At 37.6% G+C, this 23759-nt stretch overlaps 1 protein-coding gene across 7 annotated transcripts in view; it reads left to right on the top strand.

Annotated features, from left to right (window-relative positions):
* The window catches only part of mbl (muscleblind), a 122759-nt gene that overhangs the window by 56885 nt on the left and 42115 nt on the right, over positions 1–23759 (top strand). For 6 of the 7 annotated variants that reach the window (XR_011107519.1, XR_011107518.1, XR_011107517.1 and 3 more), the window contains exons 1-2: positions 3426–3626; positions 13476–14155. Coding sequence is in view for 4 of the 7 variants with exons in the window: in XM_068765374.1 (XP_068621475.1) it covers positions 13967–14155 (189 nt within the window). In the remaining 3 variants the exon portion in view is untranslated. Of the gene's footprint in view, positions 1–3425; positions 3627–13475; positions 14156–23759 lie in introns of those variants that run through there. The other variant, XM_068765372.1, reaches the window with a different exon arrangement.

The raw sequence follows: 23759 nt of genomic DNA, 5'->3' as shown, positions 1-23759 counted from the left end.
TTATAACTATGATTAACTTTCAAATGACTTTAGTAATTTATAGATTAAATTGTTAGTTTTAACGGCTAGATTGCAAACTGCTAGAATTCTTTGGCAATGATTATAAGTTTGGCTCTTCGCAAACAATTTATTTAATGCATTGTAGCACGACCTCCCACGTGTTGGTGCGATGACCTGTAAGTTGCGAGTTTATGGAAAGGCAATGGGCACTCTCCACATTGCGGTATTGTTTGGCCCTTTTTTGTAATTGCTTTTGGAAACGGTCTATTCAGCATTTACGACAAAACGCAATTATGATTATATAAGTAGCCCTAATTCTTATACTTTCACAGCAAAGTGTTCTTAATTCAAAATAATAATTAACCTTCTTAGTTAAAAAAATAAGCTATATTATACCAGCAAATGTATATTTCAATTTACAAAAAAAATGTTTTATTATTTCTAATGTGAAACAGATTATAAAATCTCATATACATGTGGAGATGGTAACACAAAAACATGATTTAACAAGCAATTTGACTACCTGTTACAACAATTTTAGAACGCTTGTAACATTGAAAACAATACCCCCACACTGGCATTCCTCGTTAAATAGTTTCGCGCCATTTTTTGAACGACTCTTTATTATAACTCATGCAATAAACTCGACTAGCTCAATATTTCAAAATAAAATCAAATTGCTTACTCTCAGATATTTTTCTAACTTAATACGCGTGACACTTGTGTAGTTTGTAGCAATATTTTCTATTCCAATATAAATCAGAATAGTAAATCAGTGTTTTCTCTCCGTGAATATTCTATAATGATAACCTGAACTAGCCCAGAACATACATTTAATACAATTACTAACAACCAATTGTCTTGACCAGGGATGAGTAACCCTCGGCTCTCGAGGCAAGTAAATTTTAATTTATTTCTGTATTTTTAAAAAAATATGCTTGAATCAGGGCTTTAAAGATAATAAAAATGTCTAATTAGTTGTAAATCGGTTGATTACGAACATAAATTACGTTTAGAAGATGGTTTGAACCTTGAATATACACTTTTTTTTTCATGGCCCACTGTTTTTTGAAACTGCGGCCTTCAGACCAAAAAAGGTTGCTCACCCCTGGTTGACAGAGTTCCATCACAGTCTATTAGAAAAAAGGTCTTTCAGTATTTTTTTTTATTTTAGTATTAACTAATACAATTTTGTTTTTAATTGACGGCAATTTATTGAGAGCTACGGCCAGATGTTTCAATTAACTGTATGGTTTGTATGAGACAGTAAGTGTTTTTTTTAATAATTCTAATTTAGATCGTTCGTGTTCGTGATCGATCGTGTTTTTTACAATACTTTTTTTACTTAACGCAGTCAGTTGGAAGAGGGTTGCCACTATTTGATACGGATCTTTATTTTCCCAACTGCGAGTCAGGGCAACGTTTTACCTTTATTTACAATTTTTCTTATGGGTTAATACAGCTAAAATTTATACATATAAACAATATAATTTGAAAGTTTTACTCAATTATACATTAATTGGTACATTATTATATTTCAAGTCGCTGCCCGAGCGCTACAGACCGTTAAATGCCGTGAGGTTTAGGACAATGTGCCGGGCCAACTCATCAAAGATTCTGCCGTAGATTTTTCTTGAGGAGGTTCGGTAAGTTGTACGGAGGTATATTAAGGTTTTCATATAAGGGACAGTAAATGTTGTGTTTAATATGTCCTTCAATTTTTTATATAGTTTGTGTCCATAAGAACCTATTTCGTGCTTTAACGAAAATATAAAAATAAGAATAAGCGTTTTGCTTTTTTTTGCATTGTCTTTTTTTTTCTTAGCAACACATTAGTAGATTCTTTTTTATTTATATTAAGTTAATATATGGAGTAACCCTGGACAATTAATATTTCATTCAAAAGTTAAATTTAAAAAAATGTAATGAATTAAATATAATATGCGTAAGTTAACTGTAAACATTTTTCAATAAAGCTTTTGTTTCTTTAATTAGCGCTTCAAACCTATTAAATGCTCTCGCAACTGTTTAACTAACAAGTGAATAATTTCAATTCGAGATAGTCTCTCCGGTTTCAGATTTTATTAATTATACCTATTTGAATAATAAGCATGATAACTTGTTATAGTTGCATTAATTATCGCTTTGAATTAACCACAAGAGTATTGTTACAAAGCAACATTAATAGTACAACGACTTCTGTCGAGAGTCAATCTCTTCAGCAAGATTAAAAATGTAAACAATATCTATTTAAAAGCATTATAAGTGGTCGATGGCTTAAATTATATATATAACAGTAAAGAATATCAACATAGAATCATATAAATGAACATTTGTGCACAAACGTCATGAGAAGAATGCTGGAAGAGCCCACTACAAACTCAGTCGCTTTTTTTGTGGTCACTTTTACAATATACTTAATAGAGTAGTTAGAGCAATTCGTTCCCAAGCCTTATTATCATTTTAAAATTCCTTCACTCTATAATACGACTCATTTACAAGTTCTTGTTTCAATAACTTCATAAATTTATTACATATTACAACATAGGTTAGAGATTTTACATGACTTTACAAAAGGCTACTAATTTTATGAACCTTAAATAAAGATACAACAAGCCTTTTTTTGTCTTCACGTATAACAGAGTTGCTAAAATTTTATAAATGGTGGTCAATTCAGGGACCCATCCATAGCACGTTCCTGTTTTAAATACACGTTTGGCGGAGTAGTCCGCACCGCATGTCCTCGGACGGGTCACGCGAACGCAAACTCGTTTCGCGGCGCACTTTCACCGCGCGCCGCCTGCGCCCGCGCCGCCTACACCCCCCACACCCCTCACTCCCACCCTCAGTTCGCCGACGGCGCCACATGCAATATTCTGGCATCTGTTCACTAAATTCTAAATACAAATGATTTTTATTCTGCCTTAAAAATGTAAACTATACTACAACTTTGAAGCAATTTTACTAACAATGACATCATAGACGTCTCCCTGCATAGTCAAAAATCAATACCAGTATATATTTAACCCCTTCCATGTTTAATACTACACATCAACAGATCATATTTCTTTACTGAACGATTCAATCCTATTAAATCTAAATATAAATAAAACTAAACTTGTTAGACACTGGTGGCTAGTTGCGAATGGAAGCGAGCGATGAACACATTGACCGGTTCAAAGTAGACAATTGACGGGGTGGGCGGAAGTGTGGCAGTGGCGAAAAGCTCGCAACTGCACGAGGAGAAAGGAAGCGGCGCGCCGCGCGGCGTGATAAGGCAGGCGGTGCGCGGGTCGGCAGAGCGGCGGGGGGCTGTGTACGAGGGGCACGGGACGCGGGCGGCGGGCAAGCGGCGGCGCGGCGGGGCGTGCGCGCGCACCGGCCCCCCGCGCCGCGCCGCTTGCCTCCCGTCAGTCGCCCGCCGACTCCGCTTGTGCTTGTGTGACTCGCGCCGCTCCGTGCACCGCACTCGTGCTCCGAACACGACGCGTGCCGCCTCGCTGTGGCCGCGAACCGCGACCTCTACGTTACCGGCGAAACGTTTCTCCCGACTTACGTGTGACTTGCTATGATTTGACTTTCGAACGTTTACGCTCCCTTACCCGGCTTGTTTACCCGCTCATCATGTAAGTGATATGCTCATTATACTAGATGCATCCCATCGACGTCGATTTCGGAATTCGCGAATAAAGTGTGCGCCGTGAAAGTTTTGTGATAAAAAAATAGTGCATTTGGCAACCGTGTATAAGCCGTGATACTTTATGGCAGGAGATCTCCGCACGTGATCGGAAGGCGACTAGTTGGCGATTTCCGAAATTCGACGGATAAATTTTTTGAGAAGACCGGAGCGACGCCGTGATCTGGTGATGGTGCCTGGCCGACGTTCGCTCCGGTAAACCCGCATGAGAACTTTCGCCGCCGTGGGGCTGCCGAGTGCGTCACGCTTCCCACACGGAGTTCCAGTGCCAAAGCTTTCATGAAAAACAGTTTTAATTAAAAAAAAAGAATTTTAATTTTAAAGCGTTTAAAATCCGGAAATCTTTAAACCCACTCAGTCAGTTTAACTGCAATTCAAAATCTCATCAAATATTGTTTCCTATATAACTCAAAAAACTTGCACCGGGTGCTAGCTAGGAACAAAAATTTAATTTTCTCTGCTTTCATGTAAGTAATAGTTCAGTAGTAACATTTAAGCTAGTTAATTACGTCTTTATAATTTAGTTTGTCTATTACGTATAATTAAATTCAAATATCTATATTTTAAGCACATAAAAACACTTTCTTCTCAATAATTCTAAACCAAATAACTTCTTTTTCATCAAAACTTCTCTTTTCTCATTCCTTCCAAGAAAATATTGTAAAATCTTTTTTGCAATAACATACGTTACAGTTAAATTTTATCTAGCACATTGCGCGAGATAAGAAACGTAATCTCTCCGTTCTTATCAATGACGAATTTTTAATTATTTCATCATACACTCATATATTTTATAAAAACTCAGTCTGTGTAAAACTGATTTTATTTTATAATTTAAAAATAATACACAATTAGGAAGACAATACTAATCGCACAAAATTTTCGAAAAAAATCTTCACATATCTTTTCAAATTTAAATATAATTATACAAAGTTGGAAAGATGTAAATGAATTTTTATATATACTCAAAACATATAAAATAATGTAGATTAAATATATTATTCCAGATTAACAATCAATGTATTTTTTCTGCGTTATTAATTCGTTGTCGTATGGCTAAATGCTAAATTCCACTAACATTTAAAAAAAGTTTTACTAATAAAACAGATAAATCATTTCATGGTTTATTTGAAAGCTTAAAATTGTAAAATGTGCGATTAACGTATTTAAAAAACAGTTCATTTACGCAAGGACTATCTTTGTTCGTTTATTCTCTGTAAAAGATTTTTTTTTTAAATTTTACAACCTCCTTTAAATATTATAGGATTGTTTCGAATACTACATATTGTTAAAATTTTTGAAGATATAATCATTGCTATGATGTTAAATAATCCTTGCATTTCTTATCAATGGAGAACTTGGTTTTGAGTAATTACGATTTGGTATTTTATAGTCTTTAACGTTCCAATGTTAAATTAAACGAATACCGGTGCCAGTAAATAAATAGAATTTTGTAATACGATCAAAATTATTTTTCCCAGTATTATGTAGTTAAAAATAATATATTAATTATAAAACATGTGGTTAATTTTTTCGTGTTTAACTTTGTGCGCTATCCGCGTTTGTGATATTAGAGAACAAAAATTACAAAATTTGAGGTGCTATACTTTTGTGTTAATTTTTAAAACGACCGGTCTATTGGTTCAGTTACGGTCTACAATGGCCCGCTTGCAACGTTTCTACGAAGGCAACAGCTGGCCTCCGCTACCTGCTCCCGACAATAAAACTTCTGTCAATAGAGAACTCGCCCGCAGTATTATTATTGTACTATTTTATTAATTCCACATCCACTGCGAAATTAGAAATGAGCGCTTGACGTGGTAATTTAAATTTTATTACCTTTAAATGTTTTAAAGTCATATTCATTACTTTTATAATTTTTTATTTTAAAGAGACGAGATTTTTATTTTAAAGAGAAGAGACGACTTTGTTTTGATATGTTGATATAATTATTTTTAGCTAATTAGTATTTTTTATTAAGGCAAAGGCCATTTAAAAATCAAAAGTACGCAGCCAAGAACTGGATGTGTCCGAAATACTCGCGTAAAATCTTAAACGGGGTAAAAAATGTTAAAATTTCGTTCTTTTTATTTTGTAACAAGAAAATCAGCTCTTAACAATATTCATATTTAGTCTATCTCAATAAATATCAATTATAAGCCGAGGTAGTTTTTTTATTTATTCATGTAACACATAACGTATTTTATTAAGGAAAGAATGGTAAATATGTATAGGAGCCACATTGAAAAAGTATTGATGTAAAAGCGGCCTTTTGGAATTATAACCTGAGGACGTCCTCGTTTTCCACGTAGAAAAAAAAATTAATGGCTGTATCAAAAATACCATGGCGTTAAACTTTTCCGAGAATTAATTATCTTATCAGTGAATATAAACGGATGTGACACAGGCGCAGCTGAGCTAGATAACGCGACCAAATTAATCACGGATAAGATACTTACCGGTTTAAAAATCCTAGTCCCTCACGAACGGAGCCGTTTTCGCGTACTGTTTAATTCGTTACATTATCTTCCGCCCGAGGTCATAATATTTCAATAGCTATCTGATAGACATTCGCAGCGTAAACTAGCACCATTAGGTTGCGTGCGTTGTGCCTTCGTTTAGTGTAGTATTTTTATGTATGCCGATGGTATCAGTCGAGCGCGGGGCCCCCAGGTCTCGCGCGGCGTGCTCGATAAGGCGTGCACATTAACGGGAGCGTTGCAGCGATAGCGCCTGAATCGTATAATTTGCGCCTCGTAAATTCCGAGCCGTCGCAAATTTTTCGCCTCTCCCGTGCTAATTACCAGTCCGCCGCCGTCCCCGGAGTCTGCTAAATGCTCCTCGCACACGTCCCGAATACGAGAGCAGCACTAGTTACGATCTGCTGTGCGCCCTAACAATGGCCTTTGTTTTGACTGCCGGAACTGACCTACGTGCTCGACTAATCATTCGCTTAATTTTCAACATGAAACTACGTTATACGAATAGCCTTTTGTCCAATTTTTTAAAATTTATTGTGACTTTGTCGAGAACAAAATTGGTTCGCCATTCGCTCCATTATTGACGCATGCAGTTTTGGTTGCACCCAAAAAATAGTAGTATAAAAATATTTTATTATATTTATCAATTAAACGTATACTTTTAATTGAGTAATGTTTATAAATTTCTTCCGATAGTCCGTCGCGCAACAACAACAGTTCAAGATTTAAATTGAAACAATATAAAACACACTATCTACATAATATTACTGCTTAGCGACAGAAATAAGAATTGCATCATAAACCAAACGACCTTAATAAAAGATGTATATTGCTAGTAAACAATTTCTTTTCATAAATTATACATTAGATACCAAAATAATATCGCCGTAATGTCATAGATTACTAACAAACAACTGACGACCAGATATTAAAAAAAATATCAATTTTTGTTGTCACAAGTTTTTGTTTCCAATATATATCTTATTCGCTTCCAGACAGTATGAGTCAACTACCACACTCGGGCCAACGAATGTGGCGGCGTGCACAGAATAACGAATGGTAAATCGGTGACATCACTGGTGGCTCACACGTGAATCGTAACATTTATCTGTATTACACCATTATGAACCATCTTGTTGTCGTATTAAATATCATATTGCCTTTCATACGATTACCTTAAACATTGTCCCTGAACGTTAATACAAACTAGCGCCGAATTGACAGAAATGTCAGTTATAAAAGTTTAATTTGCTCTGCACAAATTATATTTAGCGTATGCAAAAGTTTGATTTTAAATTGAAATAATGAATTTGTCGTCACTTAAACTTAGTACCAAATGTACAGGAAATTAATCATACCTAAATAATATTGTTAAACGCTAGTTTATCGTGTTCTTCGCGAGACATCTCGTTTTATTTTCATTGAATAATATGTGCTCGAGGGGTTCGTTAAAATTCAGCATAGCGAGTTGGCGCCCTCGAAGAGTGACGCAGCCTGAGACAAGTGATATTATATGGTAATCGTATCGAATGTATGCAAATGGGCAATTGAACCGAATGCGCCGTACGTCTGAACCGTCGTAGCGCCAATGGACTGTGTCCGATTGGAGGTTTGCGATAGTTTTTGCTCGGATGGCGTCTGCGGCCGAGCGCGGCAGCCAAGGTCAGGCCCCGAACGCTGGTCCGCGGCGCGCCGGTCATGCCGCTCACAGTTTTTATCGCAACGCGCCGCCGCCCGCCCCATTTGATTACTTCGGCGATAAACCAGTCCGTAGATAACAATAGGGAACTTGCATCGACAAACGTTTTTTTAAGACTGAACAAAAAATGAGCGATCTTACGTAACGCGGCTAATAGTCGTCGCAGCCGAAGCGTGAGGCTTTGTCACCGGCTTTTTCATCACAGTGACTTTTGTTCGACGTAATCGTATAATTTACTATCGCATTAAGATGTTCAGTTTAGTTTTCAATCATACTCCATCGTTCTAATTTTAATTACGTAATGGAATTTTGCGTCAGTGTTACGTAGGCTAAATGGGAGTTCGTTTTCAGGTATTGTGGCTCGGAACACTTAGGTTATTTTCCTGTTTTCGTTTTAACTAGAAAACCGATTGGTTATTCATTCTCCGATATGCTGTTAATATATAATTGAGTGTTATTTTAACATTCCATTTTCAACAATGGATGTTTTCATTCATGTTAACATATATAATATTACGTATTGTAGTTTACGTTATGTAAGAGACAAGTCAATAAATAGTTTCATGTAAAATGTCAATTTAATAATCATCGCAGTCATCATTTTGCAATTGATAACTAGAATAAATAAGCCAGAATTAATGAAAAAGAAATGCATAAATTACATTTCGGTTATTTTACGTAATAACATTTTACGAATGAGTATTTAAAATGTGCAAAAAAGCTATGCGCATCCACGTATATTTACACACATGTTGTGATGTACGAAATGATAAACTGTTCTATCATTTAAATATTTCTACGGATCAGCTTGCGTTGTACCGTTACCAGGTACTTATTAATACTAGCTAAAAAAATAAAAATAAAATTATTTCACATCTACATTTTTAAGTAACGATAGCTGCTGATATTTAAACTGGGCAATACATTTGCCATTTTAAAGCATTCCATCTATAACCAGTCATCCTGTGTATAATAAGCTGTCCCGCGCTATATTTCATAACCGATCCCATCTCAGTGTTTCCACAACCTTAGGTTCACACCACTCACTTCGCAGAGATTCACAACACTGCAAGAGCCGTTTCCATTACAACTAAGTCATCGATGTAACAAAATCAGACATCACACAACTCGCAATCCGATTCTTTTCAGGGGCGGCCTCCCGCCTCCGCGAACAGTGAGGGCGATTTGAGGTAGTACCCGCATCCTACCTTAGATTACCGAGTGGTCCTCGCTGCCGTCCCAAGCCCGACACTCGCATAGATAACACAGTATACTTACATGTGTTAAGCTGCTTTATTCGTGCGTCGAACAATCAATTTCTTTTATCAATTTCGAGCCGTAATCGAGCTAAGCCTTATAGTTTCAGTAATCCTATGATTTTTCTTGAAATTAAGGTAAGATAAACTCTTGTTAAAATCATATCATTGCAATAGTTCCTAAGTGTATTGCTACTTTGTACGAATGCGGCTCGCTGACACATATAACAAGATAGTAAAGACTTCACCAGTGATGGCCACAATGCTCCACCAAATGTCAAGTAAAGTTCAAAGTGAGCGGGCGAACCTTTAGGTGCGGTCGAGTGTGTGGGAAACCAACTTGTGCCAATTTAGAGGATAAAACAAATATCGAAAAGTATTAGGTTATAAGCAATTTTATAATTAAAATGCTATCATAGCTATCTTCAAACTGTTTCGGCACGTTTATAAAATTACATAATATTATATTGAAACATAAACGCGCGTTGGTTATCAACTATTTCATTTATTTTAATAATAGACAGACTTTCTCGAATTGCGCTAATGTAATAATTGAGTTTTGAGGCGAACTCCTCGCATTCTGATTGTCTTGATAGCTTAGCGGTAAGAGCGCCCTCCGTGGCGGTGGGAGGCCCAGGTTCGATTCCCGGTCAAGACCACGGATGCGGGCGAGTGGCCCGGTCGAGCTGTTGAAATAATCACTAATTGATGTTCCAACACTCGACCGCACTGTTCGTGAAATGTCTATTAAACTGCGCACAATAAATTCGACAATGAGAACTTGATCGAATCGCCGATCACAAAAGGCCGAGGCGAGTGTTTTTTCTTTCTCCCTTCCCCACCCTTTCGTCCGTTCGCTCTCAAGAGATTCTTATTTAGATTCGCTTCCGTCTGATTGCTCTTGGTAATCTTTTCACTACGTTATTGAATGTCTTCCCGGTGCGTGCGTAGCGGCCGCCTGAAACCTTCGCCTGTCGACAGCGCAACGCTGCGATATCCGAGCGCTCAGTCTTGTCATGCGTGCACTAGGATTGAGGACTTACGCTGACTGAAATGAGGTAACTTTAATGGAAATAGTGCGAACCCTCATCGTGTAAATCAAAATGTTTTTCCTGGCTTTAAAGTTTTTAAACTTTAATCCAGAAGCTAATGGTAGTATTTTTTCAATTCATACCATTCTCATATTTTTTCTTTTAAATGCAAATACTAACAATCTTGTCTAAGTTCACATTTTATATTTAACATTATTATTTTATAATATACTTTCATAAAGCTACATATATTCATTTTCATTTAGAAAGCTAGGCTGAATTACATAATAAGCTAAATACACTTCATAACATGCATAAATGATATTGCACCATTGAGTTTTAAGATTTTTTGTTCAAATTATGTACGTTTATTAGATATATAATAAAAGTATTCATATAATATGTAACTATAAATTAAAACTGATAGCAAGTTACCTATCGTGTGATACTGTTTTTAATTTACATTATCTAATTATAAGAAGTATATCGTAAAACAGTAATTAATTTCGGTTACATTTACGAAATTGGAACAATTGTTGCCAATTCAAAACTTCTTATGTAAATACTGTTCATAAATACAATAAAAACACTATTTCGACACCTGTCGTCTTCGTCGGTTTCGTTGCGATGATTACGTAAGCAGCGACTTTTAGTTTGTTATATTGAGGGGCTTAAATCATAGTTATATCAGTACCGCACCGCGGCGGCCCAGTGCGGCCAGTCGCGACGGGCGGACAGCTTGCTCGCGGGTCGCTCGGCTCGTACAAAAATCCTATTGCATCCATATCGAAAATAAAATTTGAAGATTTATGCACGGCGAGGAGAGCGTCGCTGCGCTCCCGCTCACCGGGCTATTTTCAACTGGGTTATGCTTTAAATAGCGCATTACGATAGGATTTAGTTTCACGAGTTTTTCCTTGTTCACGGCCCCCAGACCGTCACGATCCGACCGACGGCGCCCACACAAAGAATTTTTCCGCGAGATTATTCCTCCTCACTCATCAGTATTAACGTTAAGAGTGTTTTATATTTTTGTATTACTAGTAAAGGACACTAATTTCATACACGGTTACATTATTACCATACATATTCACATTTGCTTTTGCAACCAGTCACGTGTTATATTAGTGGTGTTAAGATCATCGAACATTTCTCCTCATTTCACTAGCCAAACAAAGTAAATAAAAGAACTTCTTGTCATTAAATTATGTTATTTACCACGGATCTGTCCGAACTGTATCAACTTAAATTTAACAGTGAACTCCAAACACTCCCAGTGTGAAATTAGTCTTTTCCAAAGTCTGTACAGATATATCTTGTATATCTTTAAAAAATATGAAATAAAAAATCTTTACTTATAAACTTGCCGTTTTAAAAATTCTAACCACTTGATATCTTGATATTGATTACTAATTCTTTTATTTGATACCTTTAAATATATATTTTCAAATACAGTTATTTGTTTGTTGAATAGTAGTTTGACATCACTACATTTTTATCCTTTCAATCCGTATGAGTAAGATGAAAATAAGAGTAATTACGGAATACTGGCTCCGCCGCAGTACCAATACGGTACAGTACCAATGCGGCAACATTAGCGACATGTATGGAGAGATGCTACAAACTGCGCACAACACGTTATGAGTTTAAACGTTTCACATGCAGAAATTTTGATCTTAAGAAACAATCTCGCGGTCGCCCGCAAACTCATGTCATCAACGACAATTAAAGATGATTATGGAAGCTGAGGACACTCAATCTACTACCTAGCAGCAGTTTTCATTATTAGTATCAGAGCACGGCTCCATAGTACAGACTTTTCACCACTTACTCACACAGTGCTCCTGATTCGAAAACAAAAGAAGTAACCACGTGACTTTATGCGAAAACCTTATATATCTCCAATCAACTTACCAGACCTCAGGAAAAAAATCTACGGCAGAATCTTTTGATGAGATGGCCCGGCACGTTGTCCAAAACCTTAAAACTTATAACAGTCTTTAGCGCTTGGGCAGCGACTAATAATAATGTACCTACTAATGTATAATTGAGTAAAATTTCCAAGTTGTATTATTTATACGTATAAATTTTAGTTGTATTCACCCATTAGAAAAATTGTAAATAATGATAAAACGCTATCGTGATTCATTCAGCTGGGAGAAAAACGATCCGTATCAAATAGCGGTAACCCTCTCCTAACTGCCTGCATTTAGAAAAAGCGAAAAAAAATATTGTAAACAAAACACCAGCGATACAAATTAGTAAAAAAAAGTATCAGCAATATTGATCCATTGATGCAAATGTCAAACTGGCAATGTGAAAAAGCTTGATAAGTGCCGCACTAAGCTCGAGCTGAACTAACGCCAACGCAACGAACTTGTTGATATATGCCTTGCATCGACAAAAAAGTAGGTACATCGAACAGCATTTTCACTCGCCAAGAAAAGTTAATTATTTTCGTAAGCAATCTTATGTTGAACAAACCCTAGTACTGAACCTTGGCAATGCCTTAAACAAAACTTACGTCAAGGAAAGTGGTTACAGTTGGTAGTGAGTTATTCAAGTTCTTAAAAAACGGCACGGACATTGCTGCAGAAGCATATTGTGAATAACTAGATACAATGCTGAAGAAACTTGCAAATGACCGGCCAGCTGTGGTAAATCGCCCGTCTCCGCTGCTCATGCACCAACCATGGTCGACCTTACAAGGCAAAGCAGTCGATTTCTAAGCTACAGGAACTAGGGGTGAAAGGTCAACGTCATTCGCTGTATACATCAAAACTTGCACCGATTTACTTTTACTTTGTAAAACATTTTGACAAATTCTTGATAGGGAAAATGTTCAACACTCAGTAGGCAGTACAAATTGCCTTGGAAGAATTTGTTGTCTCTCGTAAATCGCCTTCTACAAGAAGAGCTATAATAATAATAATCGCCAGTGCGCTGGAAGAAACGCTTTGATGGCATTAGTGTATACTTTGATTATTAGACAACTAAAAAGATTTTATTAAAAAATAACTAACTATTTGTTTACTCTACGGCAATTCCATAGGTAAAGACATAATATTAACTTTCCTTGCAAAATACACAGCTGCAGGTTATTTGTGCTCTCACTACCTCGTTACACAATATGAAGCAGCTCGTTATTCGTTAAGATTTGGTTGCCGTGACTATACGCTACTGCTCGCAAATAACATGTGCGCGGCGACGGCCTGCGGACGGCCGCCGCGCGCTTGCTAACCCGGTAGCCGCTTGAGCTTGGCTCCGGGGCCGACCGCCCGGAGAGTAACCAGTGTGTTTTGTTGTTCGCAGAGTTGGCCCGCACCGCACCGGCTTGCTCGCTGACCGCCGAGCCGCTAATCTCGCTTATCCCGCGCCCCCGACGCCAGACGCCCGCCCCGACCCGCACACCGGCCGCCGCCATGCTCGCGCACCAAACACTGCTCGCCCTCCACTAAACTCTACCGTCGACATCGATACCAGCGCGTGTGATAATAATTTAATACTCGCGTTAATAAGCTTGTACCTTCGGTGTCTTACTTATAACTTAACTAAGATTAATATTTAGCAAGTAATCCCGTATTGAACGCACTTCCCCGCGAAGCGCCTGTCTGTCCGTCTATCCGCGTCTCTGCCGCGTGTGCTGTGGTGTGTGCTAGTGGTAGCGGGCGCTACTTGCGGCAGCCGCGTGTCCTCGCGGTCGCGAGTGTACGCTCAGAGCGCGTGGCGCGCTCGCCCCGCTTATGCGCCGCATCCGCTCAGCGTAACTGCGTGCGCAACCTTCGGCCTTAACTACAGTGACGATGGCAACCATGGTGAACATGAATAACCTTCTCAATGGCAAAGACTCACGTTGGCTGCAGCTCGAAGTGTGCCGCGAGTTCCAACGCAATAAGTGCTCGCGGCCTGACACCGAGTGCAAGTTTGCTCATCCTCCGGCCACCGTCGAGGTGCAGAACGGTCGAGTCACCGCTTGCTACGACAGCATCAAGGTACGTGGCAAATTTTTTCTCACTTATGTTAATTTTATTTTTACTCTGCAAATGTTTCTGCAGATTGGGCTAGGGCGTCCCTTAAAAACAGGTGTACATGCCATGCTTGAACATACGAGTCTGGTACGGGTTGGTGGAAAACTGGTACGTTCTGATACGCTTTTAGCCTACACAGGTGACAAAAACGTTAAACCAGTTTACCTATTGCAAGGGACCCTAGTGATACATGATCAATCAAATCAGATACGCAAAACAAATCGGTTAACTTGTGTTGTGTAAAATTGCCTCTTTTCATGCCGAGATGACCCCTTTAATTAACTCCCTATTTTCAGTCATCATGAATAGGATGATAACGCCTTAAACACAGAGCTAAGAAAACATTAGCCGCCGCCATTTTGTGCGTCTACTCTTCCAAGACTTTGAATGGCGTCATCCGCCCCAGCGCAACCGCCGCCATCAAACATTGTATGGGAATTGGAATCGCGCTGACATAATGAGGCAGGACGATGACTCGTCGACGCCTTTATTCCAAGTACATCCAGACGGATTCATTTTAAACTCACTAGTTACTTAATTAAGACTCCTTTTCAGTTTCACTTCTTTTTTTATTTCCATCCGTGGTGTAATTTTTTAATGAGAACAAATATCTTATTCAAGTCACGTAGTAACTTGCTGCAATTTGTTAATTATATTAACCAAAAAATTAACGGATAGTATAATTTATCAAGTAGTTGACCGTCATATTGACTAGATAAGGCGTTATCAGGCAGAGGAACGACGTGTAGGTATTTCGCCCAAAAATAGCCGATAAAAATTAAAATCGACATGTAAACACGCACCTCTGCCATTGCATTGCCCGAAGCTGAAACTGATAAGGCATCCAGTCGTCGGGCAATCGGAATACTGGATAAAAAAACACAGTAAATTTCGTTACAAGCGCACTGTTTATTCCTATCAAACAAATTATATCATACCAATTGTTTGTTACTATTATTTATTGCGCTCTCTACTTTATTTGAACAGATTGGCAAAAATTGATAAAGTATCGTTGCCTATACAAAGTATTTCAATTGTATTGTAACCTTTTAATATTTTCCTTTAACATTTTCCTTTGATGCTCGCTTGAATAACGCGATCAAGATATAAAACGCACAGGGATCGGACTCGTTCGTGCGGCAAAGATTTCCGCGTTCGGCGACGAGATGGCATTCCCTGTTCGCGTGAAACCCTCTGTACATAACGTTCATGTCAACTCGGCTTGCGACACCGGGTGCTGCTGTTTGCTGCCCACCCTTGGAGCATTTATGCCAGTCAAATTATCGATTAAAATATTAGAATCAAATTTCTTCATCCCTTTATATTCAAAAATGTATAATGAAATTCAAAGATCACTTTGCGATTTAAACTAGATGCATATGACAATAGTATTATAGTACTAAAAACTTTTGTTTGTTTATAAATCATTAATATGATAAACTAACAAATTACACGTAACGTTAATGTTCGGAAAAACATCATTCACGTAGTAGTTTCCAGAAAAACCTGGACTCCGGAAGCGTATTGTGTCGACTGTAAGCGTTATCAGCGCGGCTCAGACATGTGTGAAGATCGTTGCGGTAATTCGCTTAAAACCGGGCATCATGTGAAGTCCGAGACGTTAAACAATGGACGGGCGTGCATTGTGCAGGCTTTGTGCACCCGAGTACCGCACATTCCGTACAATGACGTCGCTATCGCCGCGGCCGCCATCATCTTATCTACGCTTTGAGAGCCATCTCCTCACTCTTGTTTCTTATTTAGTCTCGGAACTGTAAGACAGTTCCCGAGGACTTTTGCTACGCGATTATTATTCCAAACTTTGTTAAGGTTTACTTTACGGTAGTTCAACTTCTACGGCCAGTATTTCGAAATAATTTTATATGTATTTTGTAAAAATAGTTGTTACATTTTTTAAATGATTTTCTGGAAAAATGTGCAGTGAAACACGATTCAACATTGTTTGTTAATCATTTCATGCATTCTGTTCAAAATGCACGTAGCTGTATTTTATAATTAAAAGTTATTACTTTCGTTTTTTTATATTTATGGTTAATAGACCTTTTCTTCATCTCTTACAATGTGAACATACAATCATTATAGGAAATTTATGGGGGTGGTTTCTGTCCAACAGTGGACGTCTTGCGACTTCTACCATGATGACAATGAAATCCATTTAGACGAATTTTTTTTATAAAACAGTTGACATTAAATTTAAATTAAATTATATATTTAAATTTTACACTATAGTTACGTTTAAGCGAAGCTTTCTATTCTCAATGAAAATTTATTTACCATTGTCGCCCAGTAAACTAATTCTCATTTTTGAATAAAATTTAATTCATGATATGAATACTGAAATCACTTCTAGGAGGAGAAGTAAATCTTAGTTTTACAATTTTTTTTTCTCTGGTTGATACAATCTTCAATAATGGCCATTACATTTATAATAATATTTGTGACTAGGCAATACCTTTTTATAATATGTCGTGGCGACAAATTTTGAAATATTTTAGATGAGGCGTTCTCGTTTCGGTCTGAAGTATCCAAGAAACGGAAGATCGTTATGTTCAAGTAAAGTTTCTTTGTTAAAGCCCACACACTGAAGTACTTTATCCGATACCGGCGTCTAATTTTAAGTCGAGAGATGTGTCTTGCTGTCGTCTGTGTACCTATACCTTTACTTTATTCGACGTTATCTATCTTTAGTTTCTTTCTGAAATAAAAGAAAAAAAGTATTTTAAGAATTTAAGATTATCAAAAGTAAATGTATATAATGTTATATTGATTAAACTAACTATTTATCCGTTAGTAAAATAAATAAATCCCCTTTAGTCAATATGAATAGTGTTTATCATATACCCTATTGTTTCGACTCTAATCTATTCGATTCAATAAATCTTTCGCTGTATGTACATCTCTCTTCAACTATAATTCAGATCCAAAACGCTTGATAATAAAAAAAAACACTTTTTGCAATAAAACCTTTTAAAAAACCATTCAGGCCAATATTTGTATTCCTTTATGTTTAATAATAACTAACTGGTCCGACGGACTTCGTTTTGTCAAAAGTTATTTACCTGTCGAAGTCCAATAGAATGAAATGAAATAAAATGTATTTTAGAGTGATCAAATTATACAAGTTTAATGTGAGGCAAAATTGTTATTTTTACTATTTTTCTCGTAGCTTTTCCATTTTTTCTGACCATAAACATCTTCATTGAGTCTTAAAAAGGCGATTCATAATAATGAATAAGCAGACAAGTTTATTAGTAATATTATTTGAGTAAATTAGTATTTTAACCAAAAAATCCATACTTTTCCTCGCAGCGATGTTTCGAAAGTGTTCGCCGCAGTGTTGAATGTTCCAACACAAGCCCGCGTGCGGCGCCGCGCGAAAACGTCTCCCATGATTAAGCCTTCAATTACGCGATATGACGAGAGGGTCATGTTTGATTAGGCTCCAAGTTGTGTTGATTAAAGCGAACTTATTGTCTTATTCGTTTAACCTCACCCACGCGCTTCGCGTCAAACTCCAAAAGAAACACCTTTGCGCGTCAAACCGGATTTCTGAATGTCTTTTAGCCTTAAAGGTGACTATCATTTCGCTAGATGACATTATAATGGCCGTGAAGCATTGACCGCCGTCGTGGGTAGCGCGCGCACATTATTGGGGAATTAATACGCCTACGTTTATTAACAACTTATGCAGTGGTCATGTATCCACTGTATAAGTCGTTAATAAACTGTACTATACTCGTGGCTTGCTCTGATCACAGAAGGGAATTTAATATATATTTAGTGGAGATTTTCTACTCATGCTCGTTTTACTTTTATTCGAAATTTTCGTATTTAGTTAACTTATATAAATTTAAGATGTTTTTGTTTTACAAAATAATTAAATCTTCATTATGAAAATGCGTATTAGGTAGTATTTTATACATGTTGATTGATTATAGGTATAAAGGCTTTAAAGGTGTGAATGTATAGTTCATTTACTATTATGTTATATATGTAATTATTATGTAGTACACCGTAACTTAATGATAATGTAGTAGGAACAAGCGTCGTCTAAATTCGAATTTAGTTGTCTGTTCCTATCCAATAGAAGAAATAAATTAACGTAACGTATTTCAAATAAATAATTTATAACATAATTTTATAACAGGTGATTGGAAATAGGTGCTAAAGATTTTTACACCTAATACCAATCATCCTGTACATATAAAACATTATTTTAATAACTACTGAACTAAACATGTAATGAATTCATCTAATACATTAAGTGTTCCGTTCCATGTCAATCCTTATTTAAACAATATAATTCAAATGCTTAGTCTAGAAGTAATAACAAATACCACTGTGTTAAATGGCTACTTTGGAGAGACGCGCAAAGAATTCTGCCAACAGTGTCGGGCTCCTTATTGAAGCTGGCGGTGACATCATCACGGTCAGATATTGCACGCGCCGGGCCACATTGTCTCTTTCCTGTAACACCACTATGCTGATAATGCGGCTGCTTGAACAAATATTGTTACTGAACATGTTTTCGTACATACACTTTTTCCTTAATTAACAACTGGTTATTCAGTATTAAATAATTATGCAAATATATCAAATCGATGCAGTCGTTCTCAAACCGACTTGAATTGCTAAGTAAACATTAAATAATATTCCTGGAAAAAATTATGTCTATCAGGTTGAAAATTTTCTTTATTAATGACCAACAGTCCACAATTCTATAGAGTCATGAAATCGGTCATAAAATATTTAAACATAATTTATGTTTACACTGATCGCAATTCCATAGTGAGTGTATATAGTGACATCTGTGAAAAGTATATTTTTCATTCTACATGTAGGAAATCTATGTGAAAACTCTTAATATTTAACTAACACGGTGCAAAATTAGACAAGCACCTCATCTCGCTTCTTGGAAAGTATAAATCGTTTCCAACTGCTCCCATGGTGCGCAACGAGCTCGCACATTACCTCAGTATTTTCCTGTTATCCCGCAACGTTCTGCGCAAACTGAATTCTTATTTTCCTCCTATAAATCGTTTAAAGCCACAAAGGGATACATTGCTTTATCACCGTCGGTAAACGCAAAATACTTGCTCGCTTGGCGTCACTCGAAAAATCCGATGCAACCTGCTTACAGCGAAAACACGAAACTAACTTTGAACCTGTAATAAATCGATCGCGAAGGCTTTATTTAGCCGGTCTGTGGGCGTTTCGGTAACCGCCGAGCGAAGGTTTCGTTACAAAGCATTTGGATTGTTGAGCGTTTAAAAGCCGGCGGTGATCTCGACTTGCGCGCTTTGTTCCCCTCGCCGGAGTTGTTACAGGTTGAATTTGCGGACGAACCGATACATACTTCTTTCTCGCATCATTCATGAAAACACGAAACGATCGCTAGCCGTTAAAATTTAATCCTTCGGAGCCATTTGTGACGCGTTATCACGCTATTTGCATGACACAAAAAAGCAACCTCGCAAAAAATAGTCGATAGTCGCTTGCAAATTGTTTAAGTCATGCGTTGTACATATTTAACAATTAATTGATTAATTATGTCGTGGAAAAGTGATCGCGTTGTGTGCGAAAGATAGGATTCGAAGCTTCCAAGGCCACGGCGCGTAGACTGCCCTCGAGATTGCGCGTACTGTAAACCGATACCATAGTAGGTAGGTGACAGACACGACCAAGACGGCGGCGGGGCCCGTTCGAATAACAGACCGCGGTTGCGTTACGTGATATGCACCTCACACTATGAGTACCATATAAATTTAATACTATGTATACTACCACACCTAAAATTATTGTCGGCGACAATTCTAAAATTTATTAATGTGCGGTAAACTGTTAATAATTTGCATCGCGAAAGCAGTTGTGAGTGTGCATATTGCATACTTCATCACCTAACTCGAGAGAGGTTAATTGCGAAAACAGTTTTGTTCGCATTCATTAAGTTTGTGCAGCTTCGTGGACGCTCGGGTTGCATGCCCTCGTCTGCATTAGTTTTAAAAATCACTTAATCTGACCTGGATTGAACGCCAGCCTGCATCGAATAATTGCTGCATAAATTGTCGTTGCCGATTCACATTATGCTAGCTGCGGATTCGTGTAGTTTTTGTGCCACCGTGTAGTTATCCGCGTATTTTCCTTCCGTGTATGAAGTACTAACTGGAAGTACAACTAAATCTACTTTATATTTTATATAATTTATAAATTTGTGTTTAATATTGTCTTTCTCGATATTGCCCATAAAGGATAATGTAACATAAAGTGCAGAACTTTAGTGTTAATACATTTTGCCAAATCCCGAGAGGTCGCGCAGCTATAAATATCAGAATTTAATAAGATGTCCAACTTTCTCGTTGCGTGATAAGTGGGGTGTCACGTTTCGTTCGCTCTCCGATTTCGCCACTCGCCGCTCGAATTGCACCGCGAGCGGCTCCGGCGCGGCCCCGAGCGCCGCCTGCATTGGTCGACGAGCGGCCGTTGCGCCACGCTGCAAAACATTCGCCCATTACTTAATTACTGTTCGCTTATACATTACATTTCGAAATTGTTTTTATCGATCGACGGCCCACCAGACGTGTCCACTTATTTTTTCAGCGCTCGGTCCTTCGCAACACAAATTAAATGCTCGTGCCACAAAATGTTTTTCATGCGGAATGCTGACGTGCGCGCTCAAACTGTGCTTTCTAAAAACGTCCGATTCTAAATTTGATTTTCCACTGAGCGCCCGAGCGCGGGTGAAAAATACTGTCGTGCCATTAGGCAAATATTTATGGAATAAAGATCTGTAGACTGTCGATCAGAAACAGTCAATCTGGACTGTTTCTGATCGAGAATGCTCGCGGGCCCTGTGGTCCGAAATGTCATCGTGACCTCATCAACTTAATAAAATATTCCATTCAATTTGCCCGTAACTAATAGATTCGAAACAAAAGCCAGTCATTTTCACTATAGTTAACATTTCTAGAGTCGTCAATAAAAAATACCACGAATGATTCGCGATGAGGAGGGGCGGCGTGCGGCGCATTCCTACATGCCGCGCATTTCCATCCGATATTGCGCCGCCATTATGCCCTGCTCCTCGGCCCCCGCGCCTCGGATCCCACCCCATCGCCCTTTAATTAAACGGTGCGGCCCGAGAGACACGTCTCCAGGAGAAAATCACGTAAATAGCGTCAGCTCCTCCTCACCACTAGCCCACTCTTTCCACTAAACGCCGATGCACATTAATGAACAACTTCGCCTTAAACTTCTACTCTATTTACTAATGCGCAATAAAACATTCTTATATACAATTTTGTTAAGAACTCTCTCACAATTTTCTTCTTCACTTCATAGTTTTCTTAGCCTCCGTGAAGATACTCGTAACGCTGTCTCTCCAGAAAAGTTAACTGAAATTCGAAAGGCTTTGTTATTTCGCATCTACGTTTACATCGTTCCTTTCGAATCCAATAGGCCATGCGTTGCAACATCTGTTATACTTTTTCTGTAATACGATTATTCAACACAAAATTTGAATTATTTTCATAAGAATAACTGAAAGAAGTAATTTTTGAAATTTTACAACATAAACCTCCTTTCTCAACGCATCTGTAATAAAATAAAGACCCTCAAATAGGGGCTGTAATGGTGTCAGCAAATCCTCAGCGCGGGATTTTAGGGGTAATGAGCGCGTTTTATCTATGCTCATTTGCAAGGGAAGTGTCACAGTTTCGGCCTTGAAAAAAAATTCTTCGGCGAAATTACAATGCCACGAACCTGCTGTTTTAAAACTGTTTCCAAAAACCAATGATGACTAATAATTTTTAACACCATTTTTATTTATTTCTGTCAAAGTAATTGAATTATAAAAAAAGATCCTTTCATGTATTCCCAACTAAATAATTTGTTTTTTTTTTTTAAAAATCTAACTAAATCGGTCATTTCATGTAGGTATGCTTTACCGCTTAATACAAAATTATGCAGTAACTTGTCTCGTTATAAATGTATTTAAAATAAATAAGCAAAAGCCCATAAGTTCCAATAAGCCATGTGTTCCATTGAGATAAAAGGAAGTACATGTGTTAAAGACGCTTGGCACGACCGAACGTTCACACGCTCCTGCAAAACAAGAATCATGATCGAAGTGTTCGTAATATTTCGACACATTCAATAGTGCATTTATGCTCTGGCGATGATATTTTGAATTCACTCGCTGAATCATTGACCTCCTAAGCTTCAAAAAAGTCGTCTCCGCTATGGAGACAATGCAAGTAAGGATCCCTACACGGTAATGCGCGATCGTATCTCGGCCGCCGTATACCGGTGACATTCTTCATGATCGCTATCCACTCTCGGGTCCAAAGGTGCCTCCTCCCTGAATAACTTAGATCGACAGGCAATCGTTTCGCGAAAGTGCATTTTCAGCCGGAGGCGAACTCGACTTCGATGTGCCGTGCTTTAGCTCCTCTAGCGCTTTACATGACAATTGCGAACTCCCCGCGGCGGGTATCGGCACATTCTACGCTTCTACTCAGTACTCACTAAGTCTTAGTATTAGTAACACTGGAAAAATAAAAAAGGAATTTACAAATTTATTTGTTTCCTGCTGCGCTGGAATTATAATACATCTTTTAATTAAAAGTAGAACAGAATACCGCCTTGTGTTGAATTACAGTCCAATTCTGTTGTAATAAGTAGTGCGTGTTATTTTTAGCTGAATTGCATTTGTTAGCAACGGAAAATGGATACTTATAAGTGAAAGTCAGAGCAGCATGATACATGTAACAAACACTCCTTCGTAGTCAGTTGACAAAAAATATATTAGAACGTTTCAGCTGCGTAAAGAGGTCAATAAGTAGGAACGAGGCAAGCAATTTTGGCTCTTCTTTCGCAACTTTGTTTACATAATTGAATACTTACATTCTCTAGTCGTGTCACGCGCGCCTCCACCCAACTTGCCATCCTTAATTGCCCTACGTATTATTTGCCAATTAAAGTAAATTCTCATTGCGAACGTGACATGAAACCAGTATAATTTCTATGTAACGGTTCCCTGTTATAATCCACTATAAAGTTATAAATAAGCTTGACTACGCAAGTCATCTTTTCTATCCAAAAGCTATTTAACAATTCTTCTAACAATGTTGTAAAAGATCTAGAAAATGGTTCAAAGCATAAACAGTATTCATAAGTAATATATATTGAATCGACATGTTATCCTTTTTAGTATTGACAGAAATTGCAAGTAATGTAACTTTTGAAAAAAAAATTCTTTGTCAGAAGTATTGAAATTACTTAAACTTTTTTCTTGCATAAGATTTGAATTGTTCATATTAGTATGAAATGAACGTGTTATCAATATTAATCGTAACGATATGTATTATTCCGTTTACATTAAGGGGAATGCTAAATTGAAAAGTCAGACAAATAGATCTCAACGAGGTCGATTGAGGTTCGATCCATTAATTCCATTTACATTCGTAGTACAGAATTCCATGACATTTCAGGCTGGGTCTACGTAAAGCGTTAGGAATTCAAGGCCAGTTGTGTCGTGTAGAAATCGAGT

Source organism: Battus philenor, unplaced genomic scaffold, assembly GCF_028537555.1.
Source record: "Battus philenor isolate CCGP_79_NKW_IND1 unplaced genomic scaffold, ilBatPhil1.0.hap1 SCAF_2, whole genome shotgun sequence".
Lineage (NCBI taxonomy): Eukaryota > Metazoa > Arthropoda > Insecta > Lepidoptera > Papilionidae > Battus > Battus philenor.
Note: the sequence above shows the minus strand (reverse complement) of the source record. Positions and strands in the feature narration are given on the sequence as shown.